We start from the raw sequence: 23192 nt of genomic DNA on the forward strand, positions 1-23192 counted from the left end.
AATTACAGTAGCGCGTAGCTAGAACTGAAACCTATGCATCAAAATCACCAAGTCTAACTTTTATCTCTTTTTGTTGCCTCCCATCGGGGGGCCCCCATGTCTAATTAATTAAAATTAGATGTTTTCACAACGGCCACTTCTAAACGGTAGCTTTGGTATGCAGCTGTGTTCAGTTCCCAGCTGGCCGACCTTGAAGCTCATCTTGGACAGACAGTGAAATTTCGTTTCCCGTGAAGCCTCCCCCCTCCCATCCTGCTCCGTCCTTGAGTTCTTGGCAACTGACACTGAATGGTTACGAAGAGCAGCTGTGAGACGGCATCTGACAAATCTTTTCCTACCTGCAACCGTGACTTTGAAGTTAACTTTCTGGCCATCAGCTTCACAGGTGTATTCACCGGCATCTTTCTTCTCCACCTGTTGAACGACCAGACGCCGGGATCTACCGTCTGTTTCTACCTTGACTTTCTTGCTGGTAGTGATCGGTTTCCCATCCTTGAACCATTTGACTTCTGTTTTGGCCTGGGCTACCTCACAGCTGAGAGAGACAGTTTCTGAAGGAACAGTCTTGATGTCCTCTTGAATCTTCTCCTTGTTGGTAAACATCTCTTCAGCTTCTTTATCTAGTCGTGAAAGGACAACCAATACAGGCTCATTCACTTTCTCTTCCAGATCATTTCTCTTAATGACTAAAATCATGACCATTAGAAGATGCAAATCCCATCTATTCTTTCTACACATCGTCCTCTGTGGGGTCCTTGGTGCTCTCTGAGTTTGGTGGCTTTCTTGCAAACGTTTTATTACCCATCTAAGTAACATCATCAGTGCTAGAAGGAAGTGGGGTTTGCAGAGAGCAGCAGGAGGAAGAAGACTGGGGCATTGGGTGCTCTCTCTGAGCTTGGTGGTTTGTTTGCAAACATTTCAAGGTGGCGCAGTGGTTAAATGCAGCACTGCAGGCTACTGCTAGATCAGCAGTTCAGCGGTTCAAATCTCACCGGCTAGGGTTGACTCAGCCTTCCATCCTTCCGAGGTGGGTAAAATGAGGACCCGGATTGTTGTTGGGGGCGATATGCTGACTCTGTAAACCGCTTAGAGAGGGCTGAAAGCCCTATGAAGCGGTATATAAGTCTAACTGCTATTGCTATTTCATAACCCAACTACATAACACCATCAGGGCTACAAGGGACTGGGATTTTGCTTTCCCTGTCAGTTTTAGTGGGAGAGATGTTTTCTCCTTCATTAAAATATTATTTTCAAGCAATCAAGGTATAGTCCAGGTACAGTTCAGCTTATTCAGCTATATATTTTTTTTCCGGGTCCAACATTATTGAATTGTGCTGCTGGGTTCAACTTCTGCTAGACTCCCAGCTACATGTACTATGCATAATAGATCTATAACACTATGATGTTTAAAAGTCTTTTTAAAAACAAATCTTTGCATTGACCTAACTTTAAGCTAATCTATTAGAGGTCAATGAAACAATCAGTAAAAAGAAGATTTTTTTGACCCCCTATCTTCACATTTAGGAAGATGTAAAGGAAAATATAATGGTGTTCGCACCTGCAACTGTGACTTTGATGGTGAGCTTCTGGCCATCAGCTTCGCAGGTATATTCACCTGCATCTTTCTTCTCCACCTGTTGTATAACCAGGCACCGGGATCTGCCTTCAGTTTCCACCTTGAATTTCTTGCTGGAGGTTATCAGTTTTCCATCCTTGAACCACTTGACGTCTGTCTTGGCCTCGGCCACCTCACAGCTGAGAGAGACATTCTCTGAGGCCACAGCCTTGATGTCTTTCTGGACCTTCTCCCTGTTGGTAAACATCTCCTCAGCTTCTCTATCTAATGGTGGAAGGAATGGAGAAAGCTTTGTAATTCACTTTCTCTTTAGGACATTTTGTCATATTCATTTACAGCTAAAATTCTGAGCTTCAAGAAGTCCAGCTTACATATTCTATACCATCTAATATATGTCACTGTATATCTGAATGTTTGTCTCATTGGCTTCCAAAACTTGACCAAGACAAAAAAAACACTATTAAAGCTTAAAGTAATCATATTTAATTATTGCTCCAAGTATTAAATCTAACATTGAGGTCTTCTTGATCTTCTCCTTGTTGACCAATTACTGGAGCATGATATAGAAAACATGGCAAAGCCATCAAAGAAATTTAAAGTAGGATTTAGAAGTTAACAGAATCCTCATTCAGCTTTTGCTCTAATGATTTTTAGGGCTACCCATCTGTCAGTTGTGTTCAAATTCTGAACAGATGTCCACCTACATGCAATAGAAAGAATAAAACAGAAATACAGGTAGTCCTTGACTTACACACACAATTGAGCCCAAAATTTCTGTTGCCCAGTGAGACAGTTATGTGAATTTTATCCCATTTTACAGCTTTCTTGCACAGTTGTTAAGTGAATCATTGCAGTTGTTCAGTTAGTAACATAGTTGTTAAGTGATTCTGGCTTCCCCATTAATTTTGCTGGTCCAAAGATTGCAAAAGGGGATCATATGACTCTGGGACACTACAACTCTCATAAATATGAATCAGTTGCCAAGCATCTGAATTTTGATCACGTGATCATGGGAATGCCACAATGGTTGTAAAAACAGGCATTTTTTAGTGTCGTTCTAACTTTTAATAGTCACTAAATGAATGTAAGTCAAGGACTACCTGTACATCCTTGCAGAAGGAAAATCTGTTTACAGAAACACACACGTGAATGATCAATAAAAAATAATAATACTTTGGTCATCTTTATCTCTATACATGGGAGGAATTTATGGAAGAAATTGAAATGTTTATACCTGCAACTGTGACTTTGAAGTTCAGTTTCTCGCCATCAGCTTCACAGGTGTATTCACCTGCATCTTTCTTCTCCACCTGTTGTATAACCAGGCACCGGGATTTACCATCTTTTTCTAGCTTGAATTTCTTGCTAGAGGTGATCAGTTTCCCATCCTTGAACCACTTGACGTCTGTCTTGGCCTGGGCCACCTCGCAGCTGAAACAAACATTCTCTGAAGCTACAACCTTGATATCCGTCTGGACCTTCTCCTTGTTGGTAAACATCTCTTCAGCGTCTCTATCTAATGGTTAAAGGAAGGTTCAAAACATCTTAATTCACTTTCTCTTTAGGACATTTAGACATTTTCCTTTACAGCTAAAGTTCTGAGCTTCAAGAAGGTCCTACCTACATATTCTATGCCATCTAAGATAAGTCATCCTATACCTAGATGTTTACCTCATTGGCAAATGCCACTTCAGCATTTGGATCTTGACTAAGACCAAAACAAAAAAATTAAAACATTACTTTTAAAGGTTTAAAAAAACGGTACTTATGATTAGATCTAAGGAAAGTTTCTGTTGCTTGAGCATGGGGTTAGACTAGAAGACCTCCAAGGTTCCTTCCAACTTGTTCTGTTCTGTTCTACTCTACTCTACTCTACTCTACTGTCTAATCCTGATATCCTTCTGGACTTTCTTCTTGTTGCAGCTTCTCTGGAAGGAGAGGATAATATGCATTCACTCACTTTCTAGAGTAATTTATCATTTCTCCAATTGCTAAAGTGATGACTGTCAGGAAAACCTATACTGGATAGTCTACACAGATAGTTCTCTACTTATTGAGGCCAAAATTTCCATTGCTAAGCAGGACAGATTCTGAGTGAATTTGCCCCATTTTATGATAGCAATAGCAGTTAGACATATACCGCTTCATAGGGCTTTCAGCCCTCTCTAAGCGGTTTACAGAGTCAGCATATTGCCCCCACAGTCTGGGTCCTCATTTCACCCACCTCGGAAGGATGGAAGGCTGAGTCAACCTTGAGCCAGTGAGATTAGAACCGCTGAACTGCAGATAACAGTCAGCTGAAGTGGCCTGCAGTACTGCACCCTAACCACTGCGCCACCTCGGCTCTTAATGATCATTCTTGCCATGGTTGTTAAGTGAATCATGGCAGTTTCTGCAGTAAATACAGGTAGTTATTGACTCACAACCATAATTGAGCCCATAATTTATGTTGGTAAGTGAGACATTTGTTAAGTAAGTTTTGCCCCATTTTATGACTTTCCTTACGACCTTTGTTAAGTAAATCATTGCAGTTGTTATGTGAGTCACACGGTTGTAAAGTGAATCTGGCTTCCCATTGACTTTGCTTGTCAGAAGTTCACAAAAAGTGATCATGTGACTCTGGGACACTGCAACCTTCATAAATATGAGTCAGTTGCAAAGCTGAATTTTGATCATGTGCCCATGGGAATGCTGCAATCACCATAAGCGTGAAAAACAGTTGTAATTCACTTTTTCAGGGCTGTTGTAACTTTCAATAGTCAGTAAATGAATGGTTGTAAGTTGAGGACTACCTGCACAACCCAACACCTATAAAATAATCATCCTGCATGTAGATTTTTGCCTTCTTGATTAACGCCAGTTCAGTTTCTCAACCTTGACCAATAAAAACCAAACAAAAAAAAATTAAAGTGTTGCTTACAAGATTAAACAAGAATGCTTATTGCAGTAACCACTCAATTTTTGCTTAATATTGAGGCATTGTGTCAAAACAGATTTCCAATTACCAGTGATCCTAGATTTACATCCATTTTTTTAGCCACCATATTCTATCACTGAAAAAAAGTGATTTGCAACCAATCCTCGCACTTATGACTACTGCAGCAAAACCACGATCAGATGAACAAAATTCAGGCTCTTGGCAACTGGCATTTATTAGTGATGGTTGCAGCACTTTGGGGTCATGTGATCACCATTTGTGACCTTCCCAGCTGGCTTCTGACCAGTAAAGTTAACGGGAGAAAATGGATTTGCTTAATGACCACGTGATTCATTTAAAAACTGTGGTGATTTGCTTACAAATGGCTGCAAAAAATGTGTAAAGCTGAGCATGTCTGATCTAACAACCCCCTTGGAAATGGAAATTCTGGCCCAAATAGTGCTCGTAACTCTAGGGCTACATTCCAATGAAGCCTCTGAGAGATGATCAACTAAAAAAAAAATTCCTAGGTCCGTTTTATCTTCTTATATCAGAAAATGTAGAAAATATAAAAGTGTTTGTACCTGCAACTGTAATTTTGAAGATGAGTTTCTGACCATCTGCTTCACAGGTGTATTCACCTGCATCTTTCTTCTCCACCTGTTGGACAACCAGACGCCGGGATCTGCCTTCAGCTTCCACCTTGAATTTCTTGCTGGAGGTGATCAGTTTTCCATCCTTGAACCATTTGACGTCTGTCTTGGCCTGGGCCACCTCACAGCTGAGAGAGACATTCTCTGAAGCCACAGCCCTAATGTCCTTCTGTACCTTCTCCTTGTTGGCAAACACCTCCTCAGCCTTTCTGTCTAATGGTGGAAGAAATTGACAAAGCACTTAATTCACTTTCTCTTTAGGTCAATTTGGCATTTTCCTTTACGTCTAAAGTTCAGTGTCAGCCTCTGCTTTGCTGTTGCTTCGGCTGCCATGAAACGGGGAGGGAGGGCATGGTATTTGGGAGGGGTTACTCATTGTGCTGGAGGAAGGTTCTGGAGTTCAGCTGCCTGTCGGACTACGTGTGCGTAGGAGATTCCCGCCAGGACTAACGGCACCGACATTCCATGCCTTTTGAAGTTATCTCACACCTGACACTTGGGAGAATTATGATTGGACTGTAACTGTGATGCCAAGGGGTGGGGAATGGGCTATTCTATATATCAATCGCTTTTGTGCCTAAATAATCAGACTTCGCTTCGCTATGCCTTTAATCATTTATAATTAGTAAAAGTACACTTGATTTCTATTCATGGAGTCTTGTGGTCTTCTTTCCTAATTACCTAATGGAGAGGTTCTGACATTCAGAGTTTCAAGAAGATCAATTTATATAGTAGTCATTTTTAAATGACAGTGGCTGAAATCAATAATAAAAAAAACTTTGATACAGTTTCTCCAATCCAAAAAACCCATTTTAATGTGGTTACACCCTGATTACGTTTGTATCCTGAAACAGGATAAGAAATAAAACGAAAGGCAGCATCTTCTCCTACCTGTTACAGTGACTTTGAAAGTGAGCTTCTGGCCTTCAGCTTCGCAGGTGTATTCACCGCCATCTTTCTTCTCCACCTGTTGAACAATCAGACTCCGGGATTTGCCTTCTGCTTCCATCTTGAATTTCTTGTTGGAGGTAATTAGTTTCCCATCCTTGAACCATTTGACTTCTGTCTTGGCATGGGCCACCTCACAGCTGAGAGAGACATCCTCTGAAGTCACAGCCTTGAAGTCCTTCTGGATCTTCTCCTTGTTGCTAAACACCTCCTGAACTTCTTTATCTGATGAGGGAAGGAGAGAGGCAGAAATTTTCATTAACTGCTTCTTTCTGGTGGCAGTTGATAGTTTCCATTAACTACTAAACATATGCTCTTCAGAAACACTCAAGGGTGTATCCCACATAATCAATATCTCAACCTTCTCTTAATTTGTACCAAGGTTCCCACAGTCCTCCTCATCCTCTCCCTCCTTCTTCTCCCCTTATTCTTCTCTGCAAACACCTATCCCTTCTAGCACTGGTAATGTTACCTAGTTGGATAACCAAGCTCAGAGGGCACCAAGAACCCCACAGTCCTCCTCCTCCCAAACCTTCCTCTGATGATGATGTAACTTCAATATCTGGACCGTGGTCCCATTCCATCTCAGGTGAAACTTATCTAACCCCTAAGAACGGGTTATAAACATTATTTATAATTAATGTTTGCTCTAATTAAGTGTGGCTTTCTTGAACCTCAATGTATTTTCTCTTGAGTAACCCAACCATACATGATTTGGAGCTAGCTGGACCATTTTTCTGGAGAAATAAACTTCATTTTCTCATTGCAGGACATAGCAAACAAGCAGATCCGAATCTGAATCATTTCAAGATATGTTGGCCAGATCCAGGAAGGAACAATTGGTGGACATGGATTTGCCAAATAATGGTTGATTTAATTTTTAATTTTTTAATTTTATGTGGTCCACCACTCGTGTAAGCCCGGTACAGAAATCAATAAACCCCCACCCCTCTGGTGACAACAATCAAACCAACCACATCATCCTGAGATTCCTAGGCCCATTGGCCAAACCATGTCTTAAATGCCTTTCAGAAGATGCTCAAGGTGGTGGCCAATCTTATCTCTGCAAGTTGTCTCCTGTCTCCTTGCTCTGGTGGGTCAGGTAAATAAAAGTGAATAAAGATGGCCCTTCAAATAACAGGGAGGGAGCCATCATGGAGAAGGCCTGGGTCCCACTAGATGGACCTTCTTAAGAGAGAGGAACTATAATTTCCCCTGCCTCCCTGCTCTGGTGGTTGATGTCTGGTAGATGTCACTGGGAAAATATGGTCATTCAGATAACCTGGCTTTAAGCCATGTAGGTTTTGAAGGAGACAGCCAGCACCTTCAATTGGACCCAGAAGCATATCTACCTGTGATAGATCAAAATATCAAAGTATCTATTAATTTCTGTCATCATAGAAAGATTTGCAATCCAATGATGAAGGAAAAGACTAAGGATTTTTTTCCCTACCTGTTACGGTTACTTGGAAGTTCAGCATCTGGCCATCTGCTTCACAGGTGTATTCACCTGCATCTTTCTTCTCCACCTGCTGGACAACCAGATGATGGGATCTGTCTTCTGCTTCTACCTTGAATTTTTTGTTGGAGGTGATCAATTTTCCATCCTTGAACCATTTGACTTCTGTCTTGGCCTGGGCCACTTCACAACTGAGAGAGATGTTGTCTGAAGCTACAGCCTTGATGTCCTTCTGTACCTTCTCCTTGTTGACAAAGACTTCTTTAATTTTTTCATCTAGGAATAGAAGCAGAAGACAAGTCACATTTATTCACATTAGAGCTTCTGAGTGGTCTTCTTAACAATCAACCAAAAATAAAACCACTTTTAACTATATGAGAAATGTGGAGAATATAAAGGTACCTGCAACTGTGACTTGGAAGGTGAGCTTCTGGCCATCAGCTTCGCAGGTATATTCACCTGCATCTTTCTTCTCCACCTCTTGAACAACCAGACAACGGGATCCACCTTGTTCTTCTATTTTGAACTTCTTGGTGTCAGTGATCAGCTTCCCATCTTTGAACCACTTGACATCTGTCTTGGTCTGGGCCACCTCACAAACGAGAGAGATGTTCTCTGAAGCCACAGTCCTTATGTCCTTCTGGATCTTCTTCTGGTTGACAAAGACTTCCTTAGTCTTTTCATCTAGGAGTAGCAGCAGAAAACAGGACACATTTAGTCACATTAGAGCTTCTGAGTGATCTTCTTAACATTCAACTAAAACTGGATTGCTTTGACCACTTTTAACTCAATGGGAGATATAAAGGTAGTTGTACCTGCAACTGTGACTTGGAAGGTGAGCTTCTGGCCATCAGCTTCACAGGTATATTCACCTGCATCTTTCTTCTCCACCTGTTGAACAACTAGACGACGGGCTCCACCTTGTTCTTCTATTTTGAACTTCTTGGGGTCGGTGATCAGCTTCCCATCTTTGAACCACTTGACATCTGTCTTGGTCTGGGCCACCTCACAAACGAGAGAGATGTTCTCTGAAGCCACAGTCCTTATCTCCTTCTGGACCCTCTGCTGGTTGACAAATATCTCTTCAACCTCTCTATCTAATAGTGGAAGGAATGGACAAAATATCTTAATTCACTTTCTCTTTAGGACATTTGATCATTTTTATTCAAAATTAAAATTCTGAGGTTCAAGGAGATCCAACCGATAGATTGTATACCAACTAAGATAGGTCATCCTACATCTAGATGTTTGCCACTTTGGCAGATACCACCCTGGCTTCTGATTGTTGATGAAAAGAACATCTCAAATCATGAAATTTAGGAAAATCCAAACAATTTTTACTTCCTAGGGTCTGTACTTGTAAAATACAGGGCGGGGCATAACCTTTTCCTAGGGGGTCACAGCAACACTTGTAATAACAACACAAATAATTCATACACCATTCGAAAGCCCATCAAAAACTGAGTTTATTGACACGATTTAATAGTCAGTATGACCACCATTAGCCCTTCGAACAGCATTCAAACGAGGTGGATAAGAACACAACAAATCTTCAAACAGTTCCGTTCGATTTTCCAGATTTTTCAACACAGTTTCCAAATTCATTCTCAAAGTTTCAACCGAAACAAATTTAACATTTAATAGCTCATTCAATTCAGTTTTTTATGGGCTTTAAAATGAGGTGTCGCGGAAGTTGTAAACTGCTGTCGATCTTGCTGTGACCCCCTAGGAAAAGGTTATGCCCCGCCCTGTACAATCATCTGTATTTTTGTCATCTTGCTGAAATTCTCCTTAACCTCTGAATAACTGTACAGGTAGACTTACAACCATAATTGAGCCCAACATTTTTGCTGCTAAGTGAGACAGTTTAAGTGAATTTGGCCCCATTTTACGGCCTTTTTTCCCACAGTTGTTAAGTGAATCACTGCAGTTGTTAAGTGAATCTGACTCCCCCCCCCCATTGACTTTGCTTGTCAGGAGGTCACAAAAGGGGATCATGTGAAACTGGTGATAAATATATGTCAGCTACCAAGTGATAAATATATGTCAGCTACCAAGCACCTGAATTTTGATCATGTGACCATGGAGATGCTGTGACAGTCATAAGTGTCAAAAATGGTCATAAGTCCCTTTTTTTTAAAGTAATATTGCAACCTCAAATGGTCACTGAACGGACTATTGTAAGTCCAGGACTACCTGTAATAACAGCAACACAGGAAAATCAAGGGTTTTACCTGTTACGATCACTTTGAAGGCCAGTTTCTGGCCATCTGCTTCACAGGTGTATTGACCTCCATCCTTCCTGTCAACTTGTCGGATAATCAGCCAGCGAGATTTCCCTTCTGTTTCAATCTTGAATTTCTTGCTTGGGATGATGAGTTTCCCATCCTTGAACCATCTCACTTCCATTGCGGGCTGGGCTATTTCGCAGCTGAGAAAGGCGTTTTCAGAAAGAATAGCTCTGATTTCTTTCTGGACTTTCTCCTTGTCGAAAAAGACCTCTGCAGGCTCTGGAGTAAGGAATAACAGAAAACAGATTTGGAAGAGACCCTGGATTTCTTCCAGTCCAACCTTCTGCTCACGGAGGAGATCAATCACTTGAGTGTTTCAATCAAGACATCTGTATATATGTATGTATGTATGTATGTATGTATGTATGTATGTTATGTATGTATGTATGAATGCGTGTATGAATGCATGTATGAATGTATGTTTGTATGTACCCTCATTCATTCATTCATTCATTCATTCATTCATTCATTCATTCGTATTCTGCCTTTATTCTTTTTACAAATAATTCATAGCAGCAAATATATCCAACACACCTTCCTCCTCCTATTTTTTACACAACAACAGCCCTCTGAAGTAAGATGGGCTGAGAGAAAGGGACTGACTCAAGTCACCTAGCTGGTCTAAAAAAGGACTAGAACTCACAGTCTCCTGGTGATTGTCCCAAAGTCTCCCCGCTGGCGTTCACCCATAAAGTGAGACTAGAATTCACCATTTTGTGGTGATTGGCCCAAAGTCACCCAGCGGGCTTTCATGGCTAAGGCGGGACTTGAATTCACGGTCTCTTGCTTTCTAGCCCTGTGTATTAACCACTAAACCAGGTTTTGCTTATCCATTTTCCTTTCTTGATTTTATCCCTCTTGGAAGTCTCTGTTGACTTTCTGCCCGAAAATGCAGTTCTTGCAAATTGTGTGGTGTTGGTCAGTGAAGAGTGAAGCTTTGATTAATATATAGAGATCTGCAGGTTGTTTCAGCTAATAATAAATCTTGAAATCCCTTTATTTACTAGTGTGTTCATTGTCTCTTGATCCACATGCCCCCAAAACCCAATTGCCACAACATCTCATCACTGCCTTGAAAGTTGTCAAAGAGCTGAGCTTAAAATTCAAAACTACAACAGCATCATGGTCAGTTGTTTCCATGCAATGTCTTAGGAAAATATACGCAGATGACATTTAATATTACAGGTAGTCCTTGACTTACAACCGTTTGTTTAGTGACCATTTGAAGTTAAAACGGTGCTTTAAAAGGTGACTTAATGAGTTTTTCACACTTACGACCATTGCAGCATTCCCATGGTCACATGAATAAAATTCAGACGCCTGGCAACTGGCTTGTATTTATAACAGTTGCAGTGTCTCGGGGTTACCTGGTCCCCTTTTGTGACCTTCTGAAAGCGAAGTCAGTGGGGAAGCCATTTTATTTAACAAATGTATGCCTACTTTAACAACTGCAGGGATTATTTTAACGACTATAGCAAGAAAGGTCATAATAAGGGGCAAAACTCATTTAACAAATGTCTCGCTTAGCAACAGCAAGGTTGGGCTCAATTATGGTACTAAGTCGAGGACTACTTGTACAGACATATTTGAAAGAAAGAATTTGGACCATTTCTTACCTTTGACCTCAACCTGGAAGGATAGTCGGTCATCTTTTGATTCGCAGCTATAAACCCCTTCGTCTTCCTTGATGGCATTTTGGACAATCAGTTTTCTCTGTTTTCCCTGAACGGAAAATGTCACCCTTTGATCCGGCTTGATGTCCTTCTTCCCCTTTCTCCACAAGACCGCATCAGTGGCCGAGGACACCTCGCAAACCAGCTCAAACCTCTCATGAAGGTTGACCGAAATCCCAGGGGCTGAGTCATTGACAAATGTGGCCACTTCATCTGGAAAAAAGGGATGAAACTCAGTGACCTGGACATCTGATACAAGCCACAATGTCATTGGGCAAAAGGACAGGAAGGGCAAATTAGGTCATTTGTCCATTGATATTATGATACATGATGTCATCATGTCCTTTGTCTAATCCCAGCCACCCCCAGCATAGAGATAAAGGGAGTCCTCCACTTACAACCATTCATTTAGTGGCTGTTTAAAGTTACAATGACATTGCAGCATCCCTATGATTGTGTGATTTACATTCAGATGTATGGCAACTGATTCATATTTATGACGGTTGCAGTGTCCTGCAATCACTTTTTGAAATCTTCTAACAAGCAAAGTCAAAGGGAGAAACTAGATTCACTTAACAACTGAAGTGATAGCTTAACTGTGGCCAAAAAGGTCATTAAATGAGATACAACTCATTTAACAACTGTCCTGCTTAACAACATCAAGTTGGGGGCTCAACTGTGGTCATAAGGCAAGGACTACTTGTTGAATCAATGCCTGATGCCTATGGCACACTTCAGGGGAAATTGGAGAATGGATTTTGTATTTATATTTTGTATTTATTAGTTTGTCAAACACGTACAAGATATCAGGTTTAAAAATAAACATGGGCATGAACGAAATAAATGAACACAAATAAATGGGGACAGTAGGACAGGGAAGGTAGGCACGCTAGGCATCCAAATGGCATTGTCTCAAAATTTCATTATACCAATGGCACGATGCAAATTTGCACAAAGGGGATAAACTGCATCCCTAAATGGTACATTAAACATATGCCAACTTAGAAAAATTCAGATTTTTCTGGTCGTCTTCTCTTTCTTTCCCCATGTTTCCCAGCAAACAAAAAACTTTTTTTTAACTTTAAAAAAAAATCAACATGGTCAGCCACAACTACATGACGAAAGTGCCATTCCTGTGCACAACCCATATATAAAGGCGGTGGAAATTCAGACCCACGGTGGTGGTTCTCATTTTGACCTTCTATCTTCTCCACGGATGTCCCCATCCTATCCTTGCCAAACTAATATGTTGGTTTCATCTCCCAAGCTCATAATTCCCATAATTATTTCTTAAGATAGGAAACTACAGTTTAATTTCAGCTCCCTAAAGATCTTCTAAAACTATGGCCTGAAGATCACGCTCAGAAAGAAAAAAAAAGTATATATTGCAAATACCTTTCAAGGTGACTTTTCCAATGCTTTCAATATCCTTGGCTACAAACTTCACCTCTGCATCCTTGAAAGCACTGGTGACCCGCTTAAGGATTAAACTGTGGCTTGCTTTGGTTCTCATAATTATGTATTTGTCACTGTTCTGCACAAGATTGCCATTGATGTACCACGAGCCGGGACTAGGGGTGGTGAGGTCCACAGTGAAGGTTGCATCTCTCCCTGGCGCAACTTCAATGTTTCTCAGAGGGGTTTTCACTGCCAGGGTAGGTTCTGTGGGATACAATGATGATGGGCAAAAGTTAATAATTTTTTCTCAATAGAAGAGAATATTTGTAACTCAGGGTTGAATTGTGGGGTCCTTGGGGCTCTCTCAGGTTGGTGGTTACCTTCCAGGAAGAAGAAGAAGAAGAAGAAGAAGAAGAAGAAGAAGAAGAAGAAGAAGAAGAAGAAGAAGAAGAAGAAGAAGAAGAAGGGGAGGGGGAGGGGGGAGGGGGAGGGGGGAGGGGGAGGGGGGAGGGGGAGGGAGAAGGAGAAGGAGAAATTTCTGATCATTGGAATTAATGAAGCATATTATTCATATTCATAATGCAAGATATTTGAGAGTTTCAGGTATTGGTGGCTGAAAAAAGTCTAAATCCACCCATCACCAGTTGTGACCCTATCTGGACCAGGAGGCCCTTCGGATGGTCACTCATGCCCTTGTCACCTCAAGACTGGATTACTGTAATGCAGTCTACATGGGGCCCTTTCAGTCTGGTTTCAGGCCTGGTTACAGCACGGAAACTGCTTTGGTCGCGCTGATCGATGATCTCTGGCGGGCCAGGGTTAGGGGTTACTCCTCTATCCTAGTGCTCCTTGACCTCTCAGCGGCCTTCGATACCATCGACCATGGTAACCTTCTGCGACAGTTACGGGAGGTGGGAATGGGAGGCACTGTTCTACGGTGGTTCTCCTCCTACCTCTCAGACAGGTCGCAGTCGGTGTTGGTCGGAGGGCAGAGGTCAACCCCTAGGCCCCTCAACTATGGGGTGCCGCAGGGTTCGGTCCTGTCCCCCCTCCTATTTAACATCTACATGAAGCCCCTGGGTGAGATCATATGACGGCACGGGATTAAATACCACCAATATGCGGACAACACTCAATTGTATCTGTCCGCCCCGTGCCAACTCAGTGAAGCAGTAGAAGTGATGTGCCAGTGCCTGGAGGCTGTTAGGGTCTGGATGGGAGCGAACAAGCTTGCACTCAATCCCGACAAGACCGAGTGGCTATTGATGCTCCCGCCCAAAAATGATCCAGCTATTCCATCCCTTAGCCTGGGGGGTGAAGCCATATGCCTCTCAGAGAGGGTTCGCAACTTGGGTGTCCTGGATCCACAGCTGACGTTAGAACATCATTTGTCGGCTGTGACCAGGGGGACCTTTGCCCAGGTCCGCCTGGTGCACCAATTGCGACCCTACCTGGACCAGGGGGCCCTTCGGATAGTTACTCACGCCCTCGTGACCTCAAGGCTGGATTACTGTAATGCACTCTACATGGGGCTGCCCTTGAAGAGTGTCCGAAGACTTCAGTTAGTCCAGAACGCAGCCGCACGAGCGGTTGTGGGTGCATCTAGGTACACCCACGTTACACCCATCCTCTGCGAGCTGCACTGGCTGCCCATTGGTCTCCGGACATGCTTCAAGGTGCTGGTCGCTACCTATAAAGCCCTTCATGGCATCGGACCTGGGTACCTGAGAGACCGCCTCCTGCCAATTACCTCCCAAAGACCGATTTAATCGCACAGACTAGGCCTTCTCTGGATCCCATCTGCCAGCCAATGTCAGTGGCGACCCCCCGGGGGAGAGCCTTCTCTGTAGCGGCTCCGGCCCTCTGGAACGATCTCCCCATGGAGATCCGGACCCTTACTACTCTTCCGGCCTTCCGTACAGCGATTAAGACCTGGCTGTTCCGGCAGGCCTGGGGCTGTTGATTCATCCAGCCCCATTCTGAGTTATGAATGTTGTGAATTTTAACGTTGTTTTTTAATTTTTATATGTTCCCCCTTCCTGTTTTATCTGTAAGCCGCCCTGAGTCTCTCGAGAGTGGGCAGCATACAAACCCTAATAAACATAAACATAAACAAACCTCTAATTTAGTCCATTGCTTGGGGGGGGGGGGAAACTTACCAAGATGCCAGACTCCAGGAAATTCCAGATAATCACTTTGGCCATACTTGTTGACTGCAGAAACTCGGAACTGGTAGTCAGCCTCTTCGGTCATGTTGTTGACCGTGAACTCAGTTTGGGTAACCAAAGCTTGGTGGCACCTAAGCCACGCGAATCCAGTCAGCTTCTTACGTTCAACAAGGTAGCCATCAATTGGGACAGGCCGGTCCGTCTTCCGAAGAGACCAGGCTAACATCACTGAGGTTTCTGTTTTATTTTTCACAACTGGGTCAGCTGGAGGATGTGACGGGGGCTTCTTCGGAGCTGATCAGGAGGAGAAAGGGGAAAGACCAAGTCAATGTTGGGGGGGAAACCACAGGTTTTTTTTTTAAAGTGTGAATATAAAGATAATTCAAAGGGTGTGCAAGCACCTTGGTTTTCCCATCACGTATTACTTTGGGGGAGTCTTTGGTGTTCTCTGTTCCACTAATAGCAATAGCAATAGCAGTTAGACTTATATACCGCTTCTTAGGGCTTTCAGCCCTCTCTAAGCGGTTTACAGAGTCAGCATATCGCCCCCACAGTCTGGGTCCTCATTTCACCCACCTCGGAAGGATGGAAGGCTGAGTCAACCTTGAGCCGGTGAGATTAGAACCGCTGAACTGCAGATAACAGTCTGCTGAAGTGGCCTGCAGTACTGCACCCTAACCACTGCGCCACCTCGGCTCTAATCAATTGTTCTCACTGTCAGGAAGTTCTAGGCTGAATCTCTCCTTGATTAGTTTCCATCTGTTACTTCTTCACCTGGCCTTTGGTGCCTAGCTACGATATAATATGGACTCCAGTGAGAAAAAAGTTATTTTTGCAAACAAGGTGCAGTGATGCTTACTTCAATTATATTCTCTATGTTCGGTTTTCATATTTTTCCCGTGGTATATGAGATGTTAGCTTAACATGCAATGGCTAAGACAATGGGTTGGGCCTCCAACTTCAGATGGCAAATTAAAGAGATTAAATTAAATTAAAGAGATTTTTCCAACAAAGTCATTTTCCAATATGGCAATCAGAAGCTGGTATGCACTATGATTTCTGAATTTGATCTGGTTACAGATAGTCCTCAATTTATGAACACAACGGAGGCCAGAAATTCCATAATTAAGTAAGGTAGTTGATAAATGAGTCACATTCAAATTCATAATCTTTTTTGGCCATGGTCGTTAAATGAATCGCTGCAATTGTTAAGTTGTACAGAGGGTCCTCGACTTACAACAGTTCATTTAGTGACTGTTTGGACTTACAATGGCACTGAAATAAGTTGACTTATTACTGTTTTTCACACTTAAGTCCATTGCAGCATCTCTGAAGTCACATGATCAAAATTCAGATGCTTGGCAACTGACTCATATTCATGACGGTTACAGTGTCCCGAGGTCATGTGATCACATTTTATAACCTTCTGACAAGCGAAGTCAATGGGGAAGCCAGACTCACTTAACAATCAGGTCACTAATAGAACAACGCTTAACAACTGTGGCAAGAAAGGTCATAAAATGGGGCAAAAGTCACTTAACAACTGTCTCACTTAACAACAGAAATTTTGCGGTCCTAAGACAAGGACTTCTGCAATATCATTGTGCTGTATCTTATTTTTAGGGTGGATAGTAAGTGACAGCATGTTTCTTGAGTGCATGAAATCAGTGGCAATTGACTGGTGCGTGTGTTCTGCTTAGGATTTTCAAGCATGTTCTGGGGATCAAGTTGGGTCAAATGACTTCATCACTACAGGGCTGACTTGCGTTTATCTCATGGTTTGGCTGTGCCACTGATCTGGATAATTGACCCTGCCTGATCCTAAGAACCTTTTAAACCAGGTTTTCGGTTTAAGGGGTCAATCTTGGCTCCCAAGATTTGATGGCACTATCATAGGCTTCGTTTTCCTTCTATACGGGTAATCAAGATCACAACTGAGACCAGAATTTACATGGGAGAAAGCTCTTATTTAGCTATATACACACACCCTCTCTCCCTCCCTTCCTCTCCCTCTCTCTCACACACACACTATCTAGCTATCATCTACCTATTATCTGTGTGCCTGCCTGCCTGCCTGCCTGCCTGCCTGCCTGCCTGCCCGCCTATCTACAATGCACTCAGAAAGTATTCAGACCCTCTTCACTTTGGTCAATTTTGTTATGCTGAAGCCTGATTGTAGAGTTGTTGAAATTCATTTTTTCCCCTCTACCCTCAATACGCCAGAATGACAAAACGAAAACAGAATTTTAGAAATATAGGTGAATTTCAACAACTGTATAATCAGGCTGCAGCATAAAAAAATTGACAGAAGCAAAGTGTCAGGCCTGGAAGCCATCTTTTAACTTTGGGGCTTCTGGCCTGCCACATTGTCTACTGTGGGAAACTGGGATTATACAGAATGTGGGTGATATGTACCCATAATAACATTCTTTCTCAAGGTCGAATGGCCCTGCAGCTGTGATGAGATGATTGGGAGGTAACTCCTGGCTTGGATGATACCTGATTGGATCGCGTGATGGACATGTGGGTGCTGGGCAGGGTCTTGAATTTTCACGGGTGGGGAAAACCTGGAAACTTTCAGATTCGGGTTTCCCCAGATGTGCCAAGATGACATCTCTAATAAAATGGATCTTTGAGGAAACTCAAGCCTCAGAGTTTTCTTTCATTCGGGGTGTTACTTGGAATCCTGACATGAAGAAGGTCTGAATACTTTCTGAATGTATTGTATATCTGTCATCTAACTATTATCTGGCTGGTTGGCTGTATAGGTAGGTAGGTAGGTAGGTAGGTAGGTAGGTAGGTAGGTAGGTAGGTAGGTAGATAGATAGATAGATAGATAGATAGATAGATAGATAGATAGATAGATAGATAGACAGACAGACAGACAGACAGACAGACAGACAGACAGACAGACAGACAGACAGACAGACAGACAGACAGACAGACAGTTATCATCTATCACCTATCAATCATCTAGGTAGGTAGGTAGGTAGGTAGATAGGTATATAGGTAGGTAGGTAGGTAGGTAGGTAGGTAGATAGATAGATAGATAGATAGATAATAGATAGATAGATAGATAGATAGATAGATAGATAGATAGATAGATAGATAGATGATAGATTGATAGAAAGACAGAAAGACAGTTATCATCCATCACCTATCACCTATCAATCATCTATCATTTATCTATCTCTATATACCATCTCCCTATCATCTATTTATCTTTCTATCTATGAGCAAAACTCAATGTTGGTCCTAAGTCAAGGACTGCCTGTATTTGCATGCCATTAGCATCTAAGATATTCATCTAAGAAATCATTCTCACCAGAGACAGTAAATTGCGTGGATGTTCTACATTCATCAGCCACAAAGACAATTTCTCCTCCATCTTCCATTTGACAATCCCGGATGGTCATGGTATATTCTCTATCTGCGGAGGAGATTGAAATGCGGCCGCTGGATTTTAATTCCTCCTTATTCTTGAACCATCGGAACTTCTCGCACTTCTGTTCCAGTTCCACGCAGAACACCGCAGTGTCTTTTATACTGACAGCCGTTTTCCTTGGCAGCTTCTTGATAATGTTGCCTGTTGATAAATAAAGATATGATCATTAGCTTCAGTCAATTCACATTAAAAACTCCTTGCTTAGAAATACTATGAATGATGAACGTGTCTAGGTAGGGAGGTATATACAGATATAGATGAATAGGAAGGGAGATAGACACAGATAGACAATTAAACAGAGCGATAGATATGTGAAAGGAGAGAGAGAGGATAAAGATATAGATAGATAGATAGATAGATAGATAGATAGATAGATAGATAGATAGATTGATAGATGGATGGATGCTTGGATGGATGGATGGATGGATGGATGGATGGATGGATGGATGGATGGATGGATGGATGGATGGATGGATGGATAGATAGATAGATAGATAGATAGATAGATAGATAGATAGATAGATAGATAGATAGATAGATAGATAAGATGGAAGGACAGACAGACACACACAGAGAGAGAGAGAGAGAGAGAGAGATCATTGTGGATAATTTGATAGATAATTAGAGAGAGAGAGAGACGTGAATTTATAGAGAGACTGATATATAACTAGGTGAGGGGGTAGACAGATAACTAGATAGATAAATGGATGGATGGATGGATGAACAATTGCATAGGCAGATGACAGTTATAAATAGGAAGAGAGAGACAGAAAGAAATACATATATTAATAGATATATGAAGTAGGGGAGAGAGAGAATTGGAGAAACAGAAGATAAGAAAGAATAGATACATGAATTGACTGATAAGGGAGGAAATACAGATCCCTACATGCATTTTAACCATCCAAAAACCCAAGATAGATAGATAGATGATAGATAGATAGATAGATAGATAGATAGATAGATAGATAGATAGATAGATAGATAGATAGATGGATGGATGGATGGATGGATGGATGGATGGATGGATGGATGGATGGATGGATGGATGGATGGATAGATCTATGTGGCCTGTCGGGGGATTTTGCAGCAGGTGTCCAGGTGAAGCCAGAGAGGTTAGCAAAAAATTGTAATTTCATATAAATAAATATATTTTCCATCTCTATATATACCCCAAATAAGAAAATTCAGGCAAACAGGAGGATCATGAGGTAAATTGCAGAGAACACCAAAGAAAAAGATGGGGAAAAAGGGAAACACCCCCTCCACACTCATTGCAACCAATCACAGCGCAGATTGCCTCAGGCAGGAACCAGCCCTCTCCCATCAATCAACTGTAACAGTTTGTTCTGGCTCATCACATGAGTCCCCTATTAAATTTAAATATCGTAACATACTCACAGTGGACGGAAACATACCCTGAATTTATTGCATATTTTTTGTGTCCATTGCACTGCGGTTAATCCTTAAAGCTGGGAACGGTCCATTTTCAGCCTTGGTGGATCTCGAAAATCACTTGGATGGGAATCCACCAGATCCCACCCAAATAAACCAGGCTTAGAAACCCCAAATATTTCCCCCTTTTTGTGTTTTCGCAAATGCGTTTTTGCAGCTTGCGTTTGCCAGGATAGCAGGCGATATCACCCAGCAAGAAACTGAGAGAGGGGCTGGTCAAGGGCAAACCAGGTTATCTTCCTAACCCTGGCTTGTAAAGTGGACCAATTTGTCCAGGCAGTTCTCGAACTACGACCACAGCAGAGCCCAAAATTTATGTCGCTATGTGGGAAACTTGTTAAGCAATTTTTGCCCCATTTTACAAATTTTTCTTGCTGCATTTGTTAAGTGACCCCCTGCTGTTGTTAAGTTAGTCACCTGGTCATTAAGTGAACCTGGCTTCCCCATTGACTCTGCTTGTCGGATGGTGCAAAGGGGGAATCACGTGACCTCGGGACACTGCAACCGTCATAAAAATGAATCAGCTGCCAAGCATCTGAATTTTGATGGTGTGACCCTGAAGGTGTTGCAATGGTCGTAAATGTGAACAATGGTCATAAGTTACTTCTTTCAGAACTGTTGGAGGTTTGAATGGTCACTAAACAGGCTGCCGAAGAATACCGGGTATGTGCTGCAAAGTTCAAAGGCATCAACATGTCTGCAGTCGGTTTAAATGCTTGGCAAGCAGCATGATAGGAACTCAGGTTACAGAAATCAGATGACCTCTTTCGACCTTTGATGCAAACAAGCATTGACCCTCTTAGATAACTACTGTGTTTCCCTGAAAATAAGACATGCCCTGCTAATAAGCCCAATCGGGCTTTTCAGAGCATGCGGCATAATAAGCCCTCCCCCGAAAATAAGCCCGCCTCCAACTATTTAAGCGCATGCGCAACCGGTCCCCGTCATTACCACTGTACCACTTACTGATACAGCTTGCGGGGCAAATGAGGGCCCGCCACAAAAACAAAGGCAGGTGAAGCAAAGTGCTTCCCCCCCCCTCGCCCTTCCCTCCCGCGCAAAAAGACCCCGCCGCAAAAAGAGCGTCAGGCCAGCAATGCGATCACCCCCTCTCGCCTGTTCCTTCTCGCGCAAAAAAACACCGCCCACCCCACCCCAATGGTAAAGGCAGCCTGCCTGGTCCCCTTCCCCGCCGCCCCTTAAGCAAGGGTGGGGGGGAGAAGCGAGACGCGTGTCCTAGTGCTACCAGAGACTGACAGTTCCGCTGCGTTCCTCGCCCTTTCATCCAGTGAAGCCCCTTGTAAAAAAAAACTCGTGAGTTGAACTCATGAGGTTTTTTTTACAAGGGGATTCAATGGGCGAAAGGGCGAGGAACGCAACGGACCTGGAAAGGTCAGAGGCGCGCCTCGCTTCTCCCCCCCCCCACCTGCCACCCCTCGCTAAAGGGATGGCGGGGAAGGGAACCAGGCAGGCTGCCTTTTCCATTGGGGCGAGATGGGCGGTGTTGGGCCGCGAGGCGCGCCTCTTACCTTTCCAGGTCCGTCGCCTTCCTCGCCATTGTGTCCAGGGAAGCCCCTGGTAAAAAAAAAAAGCCCTTCACGCGACTTCAAGATGTTTGATTGAACTCACGAGAAGGGTTTTTTTTTTTACCAGCAGCTTTCCTGAACACAATAGCGAGGAACGCGATGGAGCTGGAAATGTAAAAGGCGTGCCTTGCTTCTCACCTGCTCCGGAAAATAATAAGCCCTCCCCCTATAATAATCCCAGGGCCATATTTCATGGGGCAAAAGAAAATAAGACCCTGTCTTATTTTCGGGGAAACACAGTAGTGGTTTCCAACAGGAGTCTTGCATTTCACCCCTAGAATTATCAACTAAGGAAGCCTGATCTCTGTCTAAAAATTGTTAGCAGGTCAGAGCTGAATTGCCTTTAATGATTTTTATTAAACGAGTATTAACAGATAATCCTCGACTTACAATCATCGTTGGGAACAGAATTTGCACAGTTAGTTGTGATTGGTTTTGCAACCTTTTTCACCATGGTTGTTAAGTGAATCACTGCATTTAGCAATAGCAATAGCAGTTAGACTTATATACCGCTTCATAGGGCTTTCAGCCCTCTCTAAGCGGTTTACAGAGTTAGCATATCGCCCCCACAATCTGGGTCCTCATTTTACCCACCTCGGAAGGATGGAAGGCTGAATCAACCCTGAGCCAGTGAGATTTGAACCGCTGAACTGCTGAACTAGCAGTCAGCTGAAGTGGCCTGCAGTACTGCACTCTACCCACTGCGCCACCTCGGCTCTCATTTGACCATTGAATCACTGAAGTTAACTATTATTAACACTTAATGGTTGTTAAACCAATTACACAGTCATTAAGCAAATCCAACTTCCCTCTTTGCTTGCCGGAAGCTGGCTGGGAAGGTCACAAATGGAGATCACATGACCCCAGGATGCTGCAAGTATCATATATGCAGAGCGGCTGTCAAGTGTCCGAATTTTGATCACGTGACCGTGGGGATGCTGCGATGGTCGTAAGTGCAAGGATCTGTGTATTGATTTTACTAATATGAGCACCCTTCAGATATGTGTAAATGCCAAATCTCAGGATTCTTAGCGGTGGTAAATCTGGGGAGATGGTTTCAAATGATTGCTAAGCAACCAGTGATATGTTGAGGACCACCTTTAGAAGGAAGTCCTACCAAGAAAGATCAGATGGACTTCACCTACCTTGAACGCTCAACTCAGCGATGGTTCTGCTGCCTTCCTTCATCTCGCAAATGTAGACAGCATCATCATCCATGGTGACATTTTGGATTGTGAGCTTGCGGCATAGCCCATCTTCTTCAATCTTATACTTGTCATTCTGTTGAAGTCTGGTCTCCTCTTTGAACCAAGTGGTCTCCACGTCAGAACGAGGCACTTCACACAAGAAGATTGCGGAGTCCTTCTCCCGAACTTCCAAATCTTGGAGTTTTGTCTTGAAAGGTATTCTGGGTTCTGGGGAAGAACCAGATGGAGAAATTAATTTTGGTAAGACACAAGACTGAAGAACCATCAAACAGCAAGTGTGGATTCTTCTCAATGACCTTAAGATCATGTAGAACATCAGTAGAACAATGTGATCTAGAATGTCAGTAGAACATTAAGATCCAGTAGAACAACAGTACAATGTTATGCTCTAGCAGAACATCAGTAAAATTATGAT

General features: G+C 42.7%; 1 protein-coding gene across 1 annotated transcript in view; it reads right to left on the bottom strand.

Moving 5' to 3' along the window:
- Positions 1–23192, bottom strand: part of OBSCN (obscurin, cytoskeletal calmodulin and titin-interacting RhoGEF) — a 243002-nt gene that overhangs the window by 209792 nt on the left and 10018 nt on the right. The window contains exons 3-16 of the mRNA XM_087712229.1: positions 22715–22984; positions 18409–18669; positions 15075–15377; positions 12913–13179; positions 11461–11730; positions 9788–10063; positions 8369–8650; positions 7956–8237; positions 7548–7829; positions 6038–6319; positions 5078–5359; positions 2811–3092; positions 1559–1840; positions 339–620 (exon numbers count right to left, since the gene is read on the bottom strand). Coding sequence (XP_087568355.1) covers positions 339–620; positions 1559–1840; positions 2811–3092; positions 5078–5359; positions 6038–6319; positions 7548–7829; positions 7956–8237; positions 8369–8650; positions 9788–10063; positions 11461–11730; positions 12913–13179; positions 15075–15377; positions 18409–18669; positions 22715–22984 — 3903 coding nt within the window. The remainder of the gene's footprint in view (positions 1–338; positions 621–1558; positions 1841–2810; positions 3093–5077; positions 5360–6037; positions 6320–7547; positions 7830–7955; positions 8238–8368; positions 8651–9787; positions 10064–11460; positions 11731–12912; positions 13180–15074; positions 15378–18408; positions 18670–22714; positions 22985–23192) is intronic.

Source organism: Thamnophis sirtalis, unplaced genomic scaffold (assembly GCF_051295495.1).
Source record: "Thamnophis sirtalis isolate CommonGarterSnake01/CBP01778 unplaced genomic scaffold, rThaSir2_p1.2 scaffold_4, whole genome shotgun sequence".
Classification (NCBI taxonomy): domain Eukaryota; kingdom Metazoa; phylum Chordata; class Lepidosauria; order Squamata; family Natricidae; genus Thamnophis; species Thamnophis sirtalis.